At 30.5% G+C, this 16,392-nt stretch overlaps 6 protein-coding genes across 7 annotated transcripts; 2 read left to right on the forward strand and 4 right to left on the reverse strand.

Moving 5' to 3' along the window:
• Positions 1–218: 218 nt before the first annotated feature.
• On the reverse strand, positions 219–2,806 carry Egm (acyl-CoA dehydrogenase family member enigma). The gene is made up of 9 exons (XM_076401406.1): positions 2,361–2,806; positions 1,988–2,303; positions 1,713–1,932; positions 1,467–1,663; positions 1,309–1,413; positions 1,064–1,249; positions 829–998; positions 639–775; positions 219–583 (listed from the first exon to the last, which is right to left on the reverse strand). The coding sequence occupies exons 1-9, from the start codon at positions 2,711–2,713 to the stop codon at positions 360–362; spliced, it is 1,908 nt and encodes a 635-aa protein (XP_076257521.1). The 5' UTR covers positions 2,714–2,806; the 3' UTR covers positions 219–359.
• Positions 2,807–2,960: 154 nt separating this feature from the next.
• On the forward strand, positions 2,961–3,945 carry Fdx2 (Adrenodoxin-like protein 2, mitochondrial Ferredoxin 2). 2 transcript variants are annotated; one of them, XM_076401432.1, is made up of 4 exons: positions 2,961–3,101; positions 3,149–3,341; positions 3,393–3,517; positions 3,571–3,945. In XM_076401432.1, the coding sequence occupies exons 2-4, from the start codon at positions 3,223–3,225 to the stop codon at positions 3,780–3,782; spliced, it is 456 nt and encodes a 151-aa protein (XP_076257547.1). In that variant the 5' UTR covers positions 2,961–3,101; positions 3,149–3,222; the 3' UTR covers positions 3,783–3,945. The 2 variants fall into 2 exon arrangements, with proteins under 2 accessions (XP_076257547.1, XP_076257548.1); XM_076401433.1 differs by having other exon boundaries at positions 2,963–3,101; positions 3,155–3,341.
• A 406-nt stretch (positions 3,946–4,351) lies between these two features.
• LOC143194755 (uncharacterized) lies at positions 4,352–8,527 on the forward strand. Its single transcript, XM_076401434.1, has 4 exons — positions 4,352–4,489; positions 4,548–4,727; positions 8,007–8,249; positions 8,298–8,527. Exons 2-4 carry the CDS (start codon positions 4,582–4,584, stop codon positions 8,356–8,358), a joined length of 450 nt encoding a protein of 149 aa, XP_076257549.1. The 5' UTR covers positions 4,352–4,489; positions 4,548–4,581; the 3' UTR covers positions 8,359–8,527.
• Positions 5,073–7,395, reverse strand: park (E3 ubiquitin-protein ligase parkin). Its single transcript, XM_076401414.1, has 7 exons — positions 6,913–7,395; positions 6,572–6,859; positions 6,310–6,513; positions 6,062–6,257; positions 5,825–6,006; positions 5,569–5,765; positions 5,073–5,295 (listed from the first exon to the last, which is right to left on the reverse strand). The coding sequence occupies exons 1-7, from the start codon at positions 7,166–7,168 to the stop codon at positions 5,137–5,139; spliced, it is 1,482 nt and encodes a 493-aa protein (XP_076257529.1). The 5' UTR covers positions 7,169–7,395; the 3' UTR covers positions 5,073–5,136.
• On the reverse strand, positions 8,259–9,336 carry LOC143194749 (uncharacterized). The gene is made up of 4 exons (XM_076401425.1): positions 9,171–9,336; positions 8,960–9,120; positions 8,764–8,901; positions 8,259–8,702 (listed from the first exon to the last, which is right to left on the reverse strand). The coding sequence occupies exons 1-4, from the start codon at positions 9,256–9,258 to the stop codon at positions 8,418–8,420; spliced, it is 672 nt and encodes a 223-aa protein (XP_076257540.1). The 5' UTR covers positions 9,259–9,336; the 3' UTR covers positions 8,259–8,417.
• Positions 9,337–9,625: 289 nt separating this feature from the next.
• On the reverse strand, positions 9,626–11,581 carry LOC143194741 (endoplasmic reticulum lectin 1). The gene is made up of 6 exons (XM_076401415.1): positions 11,105–11,581; positions 10,798–11,042; positions 10,434–10,745; positions 10,246–10,381; positions 9,975–10,171; positions 9,626–9,918 (listed from the first exon to the last, which is right to left on the reverse strand). Exons 1-6 carry the CDS (start codon positions 11,397–11,399, stop codon positions 9,670–9,672), a joined length of 1,434 nt encoding a protein of 477 aa, XP_076257530.1. The 5' UTR covers positions 11,400–11,581; the 3' UTR covers positions 9,626–9,669.
• Positions 11,582–16,392: the final 4,811 nt, after the last annotated feature.

The raw sequence follows: 16,392 nt of genomic DNA on the forward strand, positions 1-16,392 counted from the left end.
TTACTGTTTTTAGGCATTCTAGGCGAAAACGAAATTTAAAACCAATCGGCATTTTGAGAAGCCTAAACACGTTTTTGTATGGTAAGATAAATGACATATTATTTATTGGCTAACTAAATTCAGATATATATTTTTTTAAATCTATTGTTTATCATTAATTTTGTTTTATAATAAATTCTACAAATGATTTTAAAATACTAAATAACAACTCATTTAAATTAAAAATTAATAGTTTATCTAAATTCTGTAACATACAATAATTTATTACAATTTACATCAAAAAAAAAGATTATTTTATGTATTCAATACATAATTAAAGCAACTTTAAAGAATTTTGTGGAAGACAATCAAAATCTAAACTAAAAATTCCTCATAAGAGCCTCCTGTATAATATATTCTCGACTCTTCGTCATTTGTTTCCCAATGTCATACAGGTTCTTATCACTATTTAAATCTTCTACATAATAATAGCGTAAAATATTATTTTTTACTCTCATTCTGGCAAAATAACAGAAATTAGAAGCCAACAATAATTCAAAAGGGCTATTTCGTAACCCAATACAATGTGATCTTGAAGCTCGAGCTAAAATAAAAAGATGTCGCTTACAAAAATCAGATCAGATATACTATACAAATACCTAAAACTGCAGTCATAGCATAACAATCAATCATAACGTCTGCCAGCCTATACAGATCTACATGTTTATTCATAACTTCTAAACCGTGTTTGGTCAAAATCATTTCAGTGCCATACTCCAATCTTTTAGCACAGTATCTACAAAAGAAAAAAATTACCCCACTCTAAAAGACATTATCTTTAACAGTTACTCTAAATGTAACGACGCCTGCTGGAGAGAAGGATGCAAGAAATAAGACAAATTCAAATTAAGATCTGGATTGTCAAAGACATTTTTCCGATTAGTCCATATTCTTGATAAAGCAAAAGTACCATGGAATAATGGATTGCGAAGTTTTTTAATTTTCTCAGAAAGCTTTACCTAAAAAGATTCAACAATAACCTGATTAAAAAGTCTTAATATGTAAAGGCCTATATAGAACATACTCCAGCATATTGTAAACCCATCAATGCAATAAAAAGCTTTTGGCTTTCATTTGTTTCATACAATGTTAAATAATCAAGGACCCTGTCATGGTACTTCCTGGACCAGTGATCTTTAAAATTTGCCGATATTCCAACTGACTCTAAACAAATTTTTGCAATCTCATATGCCACTTCAGATGTAAGGACCTAAAAGTGTCACCAAATAGTATATATAGAATATATACATTAATATATATCTTGCTTACCTTCACAATTGCACTTTCTATAGTAACATCTTGATTGTCATACCAGTCTTGTAGTCCTGCTGTGAGGTAAGTTATACTTTCTGCAGCATAAAGATTCATAGCCATCTGAATAAATAAAATATAAAAAAATTTAAATCTCACTTCTCTATTCCTTATACCTTGCCAAGTTTATTTCGAACACTCTCTGATTTATATAATACTGGATCCTCTACAGATTCCTTTAATATAGTTTGTAACAAATTGTTGATCATATTTCTGCTTAAAGTTGAACAAGCAGCACCACAACTTAATCTGAAATCACTAATTATATCTTTTGCTATGTGGTCTGCCTTATGGACTTGGCCGATAATATTTTCTGAAAGCGACAGTGATAAACTGGTACATAACATTAATAATAAACATACCAACTGGAATTTGTACATTCTGAAAAGAAATTTGAGCAACTTCATTCCGGCTACCATCAATTTTTCTCCAACTCACACCTTGCACATCTTTCTCTACTAAAAATGCTGTTATTGATACATCACTAGATTCTTCATTATTTGAAATATTTGTAACTGCAAATACTATTAAATAATCTGCAGATACTCCGTTTACAACATACATCTTTTCTCCATTCAAAATCTATAATCATATAAATTAATATACAGAATATTTCAAAATAAAAAAAGGGTTTTACCCAATATTTTCCATCTTCTGTAAGTTCGGCTTTAGTCTTCATACTAGACAAAGTACTAAACTCTTTATCATTGAGACAAAATGCTAACAACTTTTCTCCTTTTATAACAGGAAATAAATATTTCTTCTGTAATGCCTCACTAGCATACTTCACTAATGTTTGAACAGATAATTGCTCATTATATATCAAATTATTTCCTAGATCATGGTCTGCATAGGTTTCTAGAAATTTCATAACTTCCATAGGTGTACTTTCACGACCATCTAAAAACTGAGATGCTTGCAACCCTATAGATTGAATGTCAGAAAGACTTTGCCTATAAACGAAAATGTAAGTTGACATGTACAGGAAGAAATGAATAATTAAATAATACCTAAAATTTTTATCTCCCATTGAATTTACATTGACCATATGTTTTTGTTTCAATAATGTTTTTAAATTACCAGTATCCCTCGTAAGATAATCACACTCTTCATTTTCTAATTGCGGAAAAACCAATATCTCGGTATCAAATTTGCCAAGAAGCAGATTTTTAACAAACGGTGGCCGTTGAGGTTTTTTTTGCCTCGTTCTCTTTGTTAAATTAGTCAATCTCTCGTATTGTTTTAAATCACTATCATAAGGTCCTGTCTGCTTTGATGCAGTTTCAATTGAAGTTGAGTGTAAACGTAATAATGTGTTTTTAATTAAATCGTTTTTAAATGTGACCCGTCTTAAGCTGTACATTTTTAAATAAATATCTGTACAATTTAAATGTTATTAAATCGTCCAGTTAATAACCTTACATTTACACCTAACCTAATATCTTCTTTCAGACTTATATTAATTTTTAAATATACTTTTCCTAGGAGAAAAACATAAATTCAATTGTTCAGAATTAATAATTAATAATTATGCAATTAAAATTGCTTCCCGCTGTATTTATTTTATTTTATTAAAAACAAATATGGTAATAAAAAATCTGTTAAATATGGCAACGAAGCAGATGTATAATTATTACAAAACCTTAGAAAAGTCTTATTAGAAATCATCCTAATGATAATGTTGAAATCCAAGCATCGAGCCGTCGGACACGTACGTTCATAAAACAGGAGTGAAATTTCGTCCCAAGAAAGTCAGGCTTCCAAGTAGTTTACCGTTATTTTTGAATAAAGCGTTTAGTTTTAGGAACAACGTTTAATTTATTATGTATTGGTCATAATAGAAAATATATTTACTATATCATACAGCCCAAAATGGCTTTTAATATACTCAGAACTGGGCATAGAATTGGGAAAATACTAAATGTAAAATCTGCCATCCATTCCACACAAAGAGTTCTTACAGTTGGTCAACCAGTTTTAAATAAAAAGGAGTAAGTGATTTTTCCATTAAAATAATACACTAATTATTAAATCTAATTTAGAGTAGAGGTAACATTTGTAAAAGCCAATGGAGATCGTCTTAAAGCAAAGGGAAAAGTAGGAGATTCACTTCTTGATGTTGTAATAAATAGCAATTTAGATTTAGATGGTTTTGGAGCTTGTGAAGGTATGAGTACATAAGCAATCAATATGAACATACTCACTCATAAATAATTTTAGGGACCCTTACCTGTTCAACGTGTCATTTGATATGTTCTCAAGAAACATATGATTCTTTACCTAATAAACCATCAGAGGAGGAACTAGATATGTTAGATTTAGCATATGAATTAACAGATACATCCCGATTAGGTTGTCAAATTATATTAACTGAAGACATGGATGGATTAACAGTCAAGGTACCAGCCACTATCAATGATGCAAGAAGTTAAATTAAGTATACTTTAAACAACAAACAAAAGTCAGTTAATGTTGATATCAAGCATCATGTAAATAGATGTTTACTAATATAATAAAATAATGATTGCTAAATAGTTATAGTAAAACCCACACTTTGTTAAAAATTATGTTTTAGTAATATATTTGTTGATATTACATTTTTTCTTATAGTTTATACCATTGAATTAAATTAAGACAATAAAAAAAAGACAGATTTATTATATCCTTAACCTTCTTAAAGAGCTATTAAATTGTCAAATGTAATACAAAAGATAAAACCTGGGTTTCATAGGAATTTAAAGCTCTAATGCTATTATTTCAGTATATCAAATTTCAAACATAATTTAAATGAACCTAAAGTGAATTATCTAATAGTAAAAAGCAAATGAATCACATCAGATATTAACAATTTTTCAGTTTTTAAAATACATAACAATTTGGAAAAAATGGATAGTAATGGCTTCTTAACTCTATATATTAATGTATAGTTAATACAAACATGTATAATCTTTAAATAAGATTTGTTAATCTTTATCTACCGATAAATAGGCATGGAAATAATCTAATCTCCGAAACGATTGATTCGGTTCCTATTGTTAATAATTAAGTTAAAGCTCACTAGGTATTTAGTTTACATATTTTTCGAGTCCATATTTACATAAAAATAACTAGTGAAATCAGTAGACGAATTTTATATTTGGTAACGTAAATCAAACATAATAACTTATAGGATAAGATGACCCTATTTTCTTTTACAGTAATCAAAACAAATGTAACAATATAAACTCTAAAATGGAAAAACCGGAGATAATTCTATTCTCTATCATAGGAGTATTTGTGCTGATTCTATTAATTTGTGTGGGAGTACAGTTTTATATTATTAAGAAGTTATTTAAGAGATTGTCTGTATTAGATCCCATCAGCTCCTATAAAAAAATGTAAGTGTATATTAGTAATGCTTAATACATAGTTAATAGTAATTAGGATTATCGGCTTATTTAAAAATATGACTATATTTAGATTATATATATAAATTATATTTGATTGTCAAATACTTGAAATTGTTGGCTTAGATTGGATTTTCCATATTCTCTGTATCAATTTTATAACAATGAAATTATTAGAAGTATTATCAATTTTAACATTTTCTGTGTTAGTTGATAGACACAAATTTCTTTATCTTGCATTATAAATATCATATAATATTTTATGTTTTGTACTAATTTTATTTATAGCTTCTTTATATTACATTCTGGGCATGAAAATAGTGATTACTACAAATATTCATCAAACAGTTTATTAGTTATTAAAAGCCAATATCACAACAATATAAATAATATAACAAATTTAACCAAACCAGTGATCTCCCATACATTCAGTAGTCCACTCAGTCTGACATACCCAGCACCAATGAAATTTGCAGCCTGCCCTTGTGCAGATCATATGCATGCAACCACCATCTCTTTCTGTAGGTGTCTTGCAACTGGGGCATGGTTTTGTCATAATCTAAAATAAAATTATGTATCATCAGTGGCCAATATTAGTTATGGTTAGCACATATATAGTTTACTGTATTTAAATTAATAACTGTATGTTTTATACAGACTTTATACTACATAAACCACATACATATTGGACATAATACAGTGATAAAATTGCATTCAAGTATTAATCAAGAAACTAAAAAATCTCTTAGCGCAAATATAATGCCTGATTATGGCAAAAAATTATCCACCTGATTCATAAAGTGCGGTTTTACCTTCAGGTAAGGGATAATACCTTAATAGTTGTTCTTGAAGCTATTTCTCCATTATTTCCATTATTGCAACTTAATTCACTTTCACAACTTGTACTTTGGTTATTTAAATCATCATTTTCAATAGGGCCACATTCCCCAATATGATACCCTTGCAAGCACAGCCGGCAAAAAACATATTTACAACCTTGACAAGTTATACGTTTACAATCTGTGTCAGCTACAAAATAATTAAACACTATCAAATATGTATACCTATAATATTCTATCTGCATATACCCAAAATTCCCATACCACAACCGGGTTGTGGACATAATAAACCACCTGACTGCAGCACAAATTCTTCAGTAGCAAACCTGTGATACCTATCATAGTTTTGATCATCTAAAAGACGAAAGTGATGTATTTCCTTTATAAAAGAGTCTGCACAACCATTTGGACATGCTAATGTATAGCCATACCTAAAATTATAACATTAAAATACACATACAAATTACTTCAATAAACTACTCTTACTCAGGATGTTGCCAAAATTGCCTTTCTGTTAATTTAGACATACAATATTGTTTGAAACAGTCAAGACACATTACATGATCATTTTGACATGGAAATACAAACACTGCATCATAGGAGATGTCTAAACAGGCTAAGCACTGAATTTGTTTTAAATTAGGTCTTATTAAATACAATGGTACAGCTTGATCGTTTTCTCCTGTGTACACAAGTATAATGTGAACAATTTAACCAAATATTAAAAAAGTTACCTAAAGAAATATGTTCAGAACACTTAAAATAAAATTCAGCAAAAGTAGGTTCCCTATTTTGTAAAATATCTTCACAAAACTGAGTGTCATTTTCACAGGTACCAGTAATTTGTTTATTTTCTAACACATGAGTCCAGTTTTGAGGGTCTGAGTGCACAGTAAAAGCTCCACTTTTACAAAAATTACAACGAACTCTTAATTTTCCTAATTATAATAATTATATACTAAAAATTTTAATGTATATGTAACAGTATCAATATACCTTGTTTAAGACCTTTACATGTTGGACAATACACATAAAAATGTATTTTTTTAACTAGTACTTGTTGATTACTTGTTATATTTGCATCAGTGTCATTGTTTAATATATGAGCAACATCATTTGCCTCCACAGAAATAGAATTATTCCTACTCTCGGATATAGGAGAAAACATTGAATCATCTAGTATTTCACATAATGGCTTCATTCCATAATCATTAATCTTTTTTGGTACTTTTTCTTTGACTTTAACAACGTGTAAAATACTTTGTTCTCCTAGATCACAGTCCTCTGAAACACATCAAGAATCACAAACCAAGTGAATGTAAACCCTCATCACATACCTATAACTATATTATCAGCTAACTCTTTTCCAGCAAAAATTACTTTTAGTTCATCTGGTTCTAATCCAATCTTGGGAGCCACTATATTTTTTATTTGTCGTATATCATATTTTGGATCTATATCTATACACAAAGTGTTTCCACTAGTTTTTATATAAATCCTTAGGATATTTTCAATTATGTGCTTCTTTGAACTAAGTAGTTGTAGCATAGCTATAAATATATCGCGTAAGAGTGATACGAAATAATCAAACATTAGAAGGCTTGTATCACTATCAAGTGTTTTGGTTTATCACATAACAAAGCAGCAATAATATATATTAAGTTTTATTTTATTAATAGATTAATAGAAATACATTTTAACTACTATTACTATATATATGGGAACTACTTTTCAAAATAGATGACTTTCTAAACTATAGAGATGCTTTTTAAAATATACTGGTATTTATGGTCAACATTTTTTAATATGACATAGTGGCAGAATAACAAATATTTTCATATTTTATGATGATAGGATGTCGGCCGCGGAAAAAATAATCTGTCGATATAGTAGAACAACACTAGTGAATGGCAAAACATTGGAAGCGAAAGTATTTGAATATCGATATATCGTTTTTCATGTTATATATATATCAATATGCCAGAATGAAAACTAACGAAAAGCCCCGAAAAAAATTAACAATTATTATTACAAATTTTAAATAATTATTATAAAGTTTATTATATTTCCTTGCACCAGTCTTAATTTTCCCAGCAAGATATTTTTGAAGACCAGGGGTGAATCCCGAAAAGAAGTTCGAAACTACAAAAACCATAGGTTTTAATTATATTTTCTTTAAAAAAATTACAACATGAGAGAGAAATCTAAAAATTCAAGGTTCAATACACTATTTTAAAACTATCGATATATTTTTGGAAAAAACAATATTTCCATAAAATATAAAATCTCCTTATTCTCTCTATATATTAATATTTTTTAAGAATCTCTACCCTAAACAAATTATATTTTTGTTAGCAATAAAATTTGCGAATAAAATCTTTACCCATATAAGAAACCCTATTAAGTATTTATCATTATTTTTATGTTTTAGTGGCCCCTCTTTATATATTAAACGAGCTAATTTGCAAAACATAAGTTCTGTAAGTTCAAGTTTTAAACATTTTGATGGAGGCTCAGAAAATACTGACAAAAACGTATATCAGATTCCAACAAATCCTAAAGATATAGGTACATTGGACAGGAATTTCTTCACAAAGACAAACTTTAATTATGAGAACCACTTAATGATAACAGATTATCAAGAAGATCAAAATGAAAGTAACTCAAATAAGAGGTGAGTATATACCCTTAATAAATGAATTTATTTATATATATTTTTTAGTAACACATTGGAGTCTAAAGAAAAGGAAGCAATATCACAGCTAGAATCAATTTTATATTAACATGATATTGATATTTTAACATTTAATTATTAAGAATATAAAATGTAATTATATTACTTTTAATCAGTGTTTTGTTCAAGTAAGTTCTTATAGTTATTTAAAACTGACTGTTCTACTCCAAAATCTTTTGCAAAGAAACTGACATCAATTAAAGACTTTTTATCCTTTGTTTCGAGTGTTTCTATTAGCTCCTTTCTTTTACAATCAAGTATATTAATTTTATTTAACTTATCTATAATTTCCTTTAAGTATTTAGATGAATATGCTACTTTAACTTGCAATGGTAAGCACTTATTTTCAATTAAATACATACACTGTTTTAAAGATTCTAAATAAAATTTTCCCTGGAAAAATACTCAATTACATACACGCATATATATTTTTTTTTAATTAAATAAAACTTACAATCATGTACTCCTCTTCTAAATTCTTTATATCCTTCTCAATTTTTAATACATTTTCATTAAATAACAAATTTTGGGGGTTCTGATAATCTTCTGATAGAACATATTCTGGTAATGTTAAAATATTTTGAATATCTTCCTAAAATTAAAAAAAAAATAGTAATAGCAATAAAAAATAAATGTATACTAAAACATACATAAAACTTTTGAAGATATTGTTCTGCTATAGCCCAAAATGTATTATATTGTACTAGTAAATTCTCACTTGTCTCTTCCACCTCATCAGGTTTAATTTGTTCATAAAATTTCGCAACCTCAACCATCAACAACTTAATTCTGTTGTTAATACAGTCTCTATCTAGAAATACTTAATTCAAACAAACAAACTGTGTAATACATATAACTTACAATTTAAATACAGTTGTGTGGAACTAAAACCATAATAATACAATTCAACTTCGTCTTTTACGAGTCTTTCTGCGCTTAGTTTTCTCATTTTATTATAATAATTGAAATGACTATAAGGGTTATCAGAGAAAACGGTTGTTACTTATTACATTTAAAATTAGGGATGACGAAAAAATATCGTTAGTTTTTGAAAAAAATATGTGTATATTTGGCAGTCCTATCGATTTTTGTTAGTCGATATCTTTTTCAAAAAAACATATCACGAACTTTATGAATTTAAAAAGATCTGTTATTTTATAGTTTATTAAAAACAACTCCACTTTTTCAACATTTTATAGAATATCGTTATTTCAAACCCGAGACGACATTCCTAATTTAAATTTTTAAACTAAATTTAGGGTTATAGTGATTATCATCAACTCTATGGAAATGGTAAAAGAAGAAAAATAAAGGTGTAACAAAATGTTTATCTTATATTATTTATATCAAATTAATTAATTTACAGTTTAATAGTAAATGTGCTTATGTCAGTTTCTTCACCATAGTCTGGAGGAATATCTATGAGTCCGTTTTCATCAGCTTTATCTAAAATATTGCATATTAATGGTGACTCAACTCCTAAAACGTATTGGCAATATCTGGGCTCTAGAAGATACAATGCAACACTTGAAGGATTATTAGGTTCATTTGAACATTTCAATTTGACTTCTGTTTGCCTTGGTTCCATTGTTTTATCACATAAACTACCCTGAAGAATATTACATTAAAACGTGCATTGAAAATATTTATCCTAATATTATTTACATCAGAATATAAATGTATAAGCTGTTTTCGTTGGCCGATAGGTTTAGGTTTTTTGTGTGGATGTTGTTTAATCCATTCTAAATGCTTATCTTTATTAAAAACTCCCAAATTAATAGAAATTTTGCTTCCATCATTTTCTATGTGAAATTGTTCTACTGATTTGCCATAACAGAATTCAAACTTCCACCACCCAGTACCTTAGAATGATTTTTGTATAAAGACTTTTGTACACAGATTTGTAACAGAACTTTTTTAAAGAATCATAAATTACCTCCATATAAACAATGTTTAGCCTGTAAAAATAATTTAACAGGTGTGGTATCAACAATCCTTTCTGATACAAATTCTGGAGCCTTACTACTCATTGAATCCATTGCATCTTCAGTTTTAAACTGTATTAATTCAACCTGGAAAAAATTAATATATGGTTGATGAAAACAACTATTATATTTAAAATACTTTTATTCGGTCCAGCTCTGAATCCTGTCTTAAATTTGTACTTTCTTTATTTAATTTCAGCAAATTATAAGGCTGATCTAATTCACCATTAATGGGTACACAATTTATCTTTAAGTCTCCTATGTCTTTTGGTTTATATCTTGGATGAGGGCATAAAAGTGGTGTTAAAATTATTATTTCATATACACAAGTAGATGCTTCCTTTAATAAATATACTTCATGTTTACCATGAATATAACATACATAAATAACTTTTGTTAATCTGGGCTTATTGTAGTTTAAATCACAAGCTGTGCCATTATCCATAACAGTCTGAAACATAACTAAGTTATAAAGTACTCAGTAAGATTAATATAATTATTACCTCATAATATGGCAAATTAATATTATCAATTTTTTTTGTTGGTATATTTATTTCCTTATTCAAATCATCACGTTCTAATTTTGCTTTTTCCATAAGCCTAGATAAATGTTTGGGATCCCACTTCCCTAATACATACTCCTGTGTCTTAGATTTTTTACCTTCACGTTCTTCATGATACTGGCGAATATATTTACCATGACACACTTCATAAGTCCAATAACTTTCAAGACGATATGAACATGTACCTGTTTACAATAAAAAAAGATAATATCTATCAATATATATCTGTATCTACAACACAATTTACCTTGTGCAAATAGTGGGGCAATAAGTTCTAAAGGACTTGGTCCAGTGTATTCCTCTTCTTTAGCTTCTTCTTTCTCAACAACATTTGGTAAAACACATTTAAATTTTTCCTGCATAGATGATGTTAAAATTATACTTTCACTATGTTCTAAATCTAAGTCCGTTGGGAGACTGCCTGGCCAATTTATATCAAATAAAACCGTATCATCAAAGCCCTTGATATCATGTTGAACTGTTTGAGATATATTAAACAGAAATAAAAGAATACTTAATATATATAATAATTGTCGATTCATGATCAATGCTGTCTTATTATCAAAAATAATGTTAAAATCGTTTACTCATATGTGAATTATGTATATTCCAGATTTATAATTGTGAATAATAAAATACTTCGGTAATCAACGTGACATATTTTCATTGGAATAAAACAACTCCAAAAATTCAACGTCAATTTGACATCATCTCGTCTGAAGCTAGCAATTCATCTTCTTTATTATTCTATAATTTATCTAACATCCAAACTAGGGTGTTGGCCACCAAAAAGAATCTCCATATTTCGATTTTTAAATAAGAGTACTTAATTTTAAAGGTTTTGGGACAATAAAAAATATCGGTACTTCTTTTTAATAATATTAATATTTAAAAAAAAAACATATTGTTAGTATGGATATTTCATTTTAAAAATAAAAGTTTGATACTCTCTTTTACATCTACAGATATTTTTTCAGAATTTCTAATGCAATATCCCATGCTGTGATCGTGATCCCATCAAATAACAGTGTAATATAAATATCAAGAAAGTGAATTTCTTCACTTATTAACTTCAGTTCATTCTTTTAATTTCTATTAATGCTAGTGTCAGAGTGTTCCAAATTTCTTTCAAGTTTTTTCCTTACAAATTTGTTTAAATATTTAGATGTGAGAAAAAAACATTAAAACAATATCTGATTCTAAGCTGTAATTAATTTTTAAGAGGGATGTTGATTACTCTGTTTTGTGGATGTAAAGTATGATCTATGAGTGTGGCTTCTAGGCTTGTAGAAAATTTATATTTTTTCGAATTACCAATATATTTTTTCAAAAAGTGATATATTTGTCACGGCCTTTTTTAAATCCTGGAAGTAGTAAATCTATATATACCGATAGTGAAAAAATATAACCTTTAAATATCGATATCAATATAATTGTTGATTGATGTCACGGTTATTAATTGGTTGAAATACTCGTTATTTTATAGATATAACTTTTGATTATTCATATAATTAAAGATTTAATTAATTTAATACAATTTTGATAATTGTAGTTCAACTATTGGATTTTATGACATTTGTTTTTAAAAATAAGCTTATTACATATCTGATATAAAAATGCTATTTGTTTAATAACATTTATATTTGAAGAATCATAAAAGGTAATTCTATTTAAACAATTTGGTCACCATTATAAAAATATATTAAGTATATATAATTATACATAAGCACAAAAAATTTTTTTTTTACATATTTTGGTATATAATATAAAAAAACAACATATTTTATATTGTATTATAATATTTAAATTATTTAATTTTATTAATAAACTATATAGTCTATTCAATAAAACAGACAATGCACGTTATCAAAATTTATGACTTCAACACGTCGCAATGTTGCAGCGTCAAATTTGACTTTTGGTTTATAACTTCTGATTACTATCACTAATGTTTTGAAGAATTTTATAGACATTTGACAACGGGGTTGACTATTACCAACACAAGTCGAATATTATACATTGATTCAATTACATATTCTGAGGCATTGTTTCTAGTCTTTCTGTTTTAGTTAGGGTTAAACGAAAAGCAGTATATCCAACGTCGTCTATGGACTATATGTCATTTGATAATACCAAAGTCACAAATCCATGCAAATAATAGTTGAAGATTTTTTTTATAGATAGATAAAGACATGTATATTAACCATTTCTTCAGCTACATCGATGCTGCTAAAGGCAGGACCATGTGCTCTATCCCAAACCACTAATGCGACTCCGTAGCTTCACTGGGAAGTAAAAATGTTAAAAATCTAGTTGTCGTCTACAACAATGGAAAAGACATCACCTTCATGTGGCTGTGACTTCGAACTTGGGATTTGATGGAAATGAGAGGGCTCGCCAGTTGGCAGGAAGGAGGAACGACTCAGAGTTGGACATCAGTCTACTTAGTCGAAGATTTTATTATACCTATATAAACGCTTATATAGACGGCTGGACAATAGCTACTAAATACGTTTCTCAAAAATAAAATATTTTTTATCTGTTTAACCCACATATCGTTGGTAAAAATCCAAGGGGTTGAAAATGTATAAGTTATAAGAGACAGGAGTGCCCGCGAAGGGACTTTATTTGGTGTGTGTGAACCTTAGGCGGTTTGGAGAACCGCTTTCAGGAGCTGGGGTTGCATGGAATTTCTTAAATAAAGAGTAAATGCACGGTCTTATTCCTAGTGTGTCAGTTTGTCGATTAATTTGGGGATTTCGCACAAACCAGAGCGCGTTAAGAGTTTGATTGAGAAGTTTGTTTTGCATTACCTGAAGCTTTTCCACTAGTTCCGACCCAACAAACCGATACCAAGTATTAGATCCGTATAATATGATGGATCTATAAGCAACTTGTAAAGCAAAACTAATCATCGGAGACAATTTAATTTTTCTACAGATGAAAGGATTTAGCACTGTGGCGACTTCGTAGCCTTTGGAGATTTCTTTGTTTATCTGGATTGCCCATAAAAACCGACGGTCAAAGATGAGGACGAGATATGTAGCTTTTCGTTGTCACGGTATTGAGACTTTTTCCACTCTCAGCTGATCGGCGCGGATGTCTCTCTGATTGTGAAAGATTATGGCCTTGGTTTTTTGGGGGTTAATTTGTAACCTCCAGAAATTTAACCATTAGACCGTAGCATTTAACTGAATTTTAAGTTTTATCTGAGCGGCATCTACAGAACGAGAACTGGTGAAGAAAGCTGTGTCATCCACGTATTGGGCGGTTTCAGCATCTTTCTTCATTGGAATGTCTGACATAAAAAGGTTTAATAATGCTGCGGCTAATGGGGGACCTTTGAAGACTCCTGCTTTGACTGATATAGAACTGGAAAGTCTCTTACCGATCTTTACTTGAAAGGACATGTCTAATAAAAAAAAGCCGCAGTAGAATTATCGAGTCTTCGGGTATACCTGCTTCGATGGCTTTGTAAATTAGGCCGTCGTGCCAAACCTTGATGACAAAAGCTTTTGTAAGGTATAGAATGACTGCACAGAGTTGGTTTTTTGTTCATGGCGAAGTGAATATCTGCGACCAATCTAGTGGTCTGATGTGCGCATGAATGTTTGGCTCTGAACCCATGTTGTTCATCCGGAATAATGTGGTTCTACTCAGTGAACCGATTGATTGCAAATAAAACGGCTCTTTCATCTATCTTGGACATTGAACTAAGCAGGCTGATTGGCCTGCAGTCGGAACGTGAAGAAATGTTGCAGTCGCATAACGGACTTTATGATGTTGGTTAATTCCGCGAGCTGCTTGGGTGAGAGCTTTTTGAGCTAGAATACCGAAATTTAGTCGTATTCAGTGCCTTTTCCGATTTTTCCTACAAATTTTGGTGAAATTAAGTGGTATTGAAGGAAATTTGGAGGCGTTTCTTCGCTAGATTGTTGGCCTCTCTGATGACACTTTTGTTTCTAATGGCACCGATGCCCTTTTTGAAAAGTAGGCATTTCAAACTACTCGGCTAGGAATTCGGTTTTTTCGCTGTCTGAGGCCGCGAAATTATCTTCACTCTTCAAATTTCAGGGGGAGGATGTCTTTTGTGTGGGTCGAGTCTTTGACGGAAAAGAAGTGAGTCCCACTCCTCCTTCTCCAGACTTTGACCTCTCGGATTCGTTGGTTGGTTCGTTGGTTGGTTCCTTTCATCATCTGGGTCTAGGGTCTTCTGTGGAGTCTGTTCTTCTATCGAATAAATTATCTGATATTTAGTGGCAATGCGGTGTTGTAATTGCCTTGCGGAGATGGGATTGTGAGTGTTGTCTGTTTATGGGCGTTTTGGATGTCATTAGAAAACAATCGTCAATGCTTCCTCGATTTATTCGCCGTTATTAATTTCTCTCTTTAGGACCTCTTGAAATACTTTCCCGTCGGTTTTGCGGGTTTGTTTTCCGTAAGAACTTTCGGTCATCCGAGAATCTCCTACCGTGAGAATAATCAGATGGTGATCGGAGTCCATTTCATCGAGTACGAGTTGAACGTCGACGGGATTTTGAGTGTTTTGGGTTATGAAGAAACCGTCAGTTCCGCTGGGAATATCAACACCCGCCCGTTTAACTCGAAGACTACCCCACGTAGGGTAGTGTGCGTTGAAGAATAATTTTGGCTACGTCTCCGTCAAACACGTCGTAAATTCGGAGTCATCATAATCCGTGCATTTCCGATACATTGACTGGCTTATCTGATAGGAAAATTGCAATGGAGGTTGATCGAAGCTGTTTGTATGGGGTGAGGGCGATAAGAAGTGATATGTTCCCTTTTTAATTAGAATTGCGGTTTCGCCGACGTTGCCAGTGGTTCGATCGTTCCTGTAGATTTAATAATTCAGTATCGAAAAACAGATGGATGGTTTAAGGAATATTTCCTGGAGCAGAAGTATGTCGATATTGTGACTGGTCATTTCGTCAATTAGTTTCTCTTTCTTATTGCGTACTGATTGTGCTTTGCAGAGAGCGGTTGAAAAACTCTTTGTTTTAATTCCTAAAGCTGCGATTGAGGAATCCAAATTTTAGCCTGTTGAGCTGCTTGACCGGAGATGGCCAGGTTGTTTGCTCCTATCTTCCCCGTTACACGGGTTGGTGGACTCAGTAGATACTGCGGGAGTTTTGATGATCTCGTTTTTAGAGGTTTTGTTGATGGTGTACAGATACATCCAGAATAGTTGGCTGTATATGGTTCACCACAGTTGCTGCATTTAGTTGGAAATATTTTGTCCTCAAAAACCCTTGTCTCGTGTTCTCCTGCGCATTTCAAACACCTGCGGTTGGCCCAACAATGGTTTGCGGAGTGGCCGAATAGTTGGAAGTTAAAACATTGCGTTGGTTTCCCGGAGATGCGTCGGTCTTGGACTTTAATAGACTGGTCCATAAAGAATTTTAAATAAAATATCTATCGTCTCTAAACCACCACATTTACGATTAGGATTAGATTGCCTACTTTGGTTTGCCAACACTGGATAAATTTGGGGTAAAACCCAAGAGGTTCTAGCTC

This window comes from Rhynchophorus ferrugineus, unplaced genomic scaffold (assembly GCF_030347505.1).
Source record: "Rhynchophorus ferrugineus isolate W39M unplaced genomic scaffold, kcgeb_rfMv2 rfM4, whole genome shotgun sequence".
Taxonomy (NCBI): domain Eukaryota; kingdom Metazoa; phylum Arthropoda; class Insecta; order Coleoptera; family Curculionidae; genus Rhynchophorus; species Rhynchophorus ferrugineus.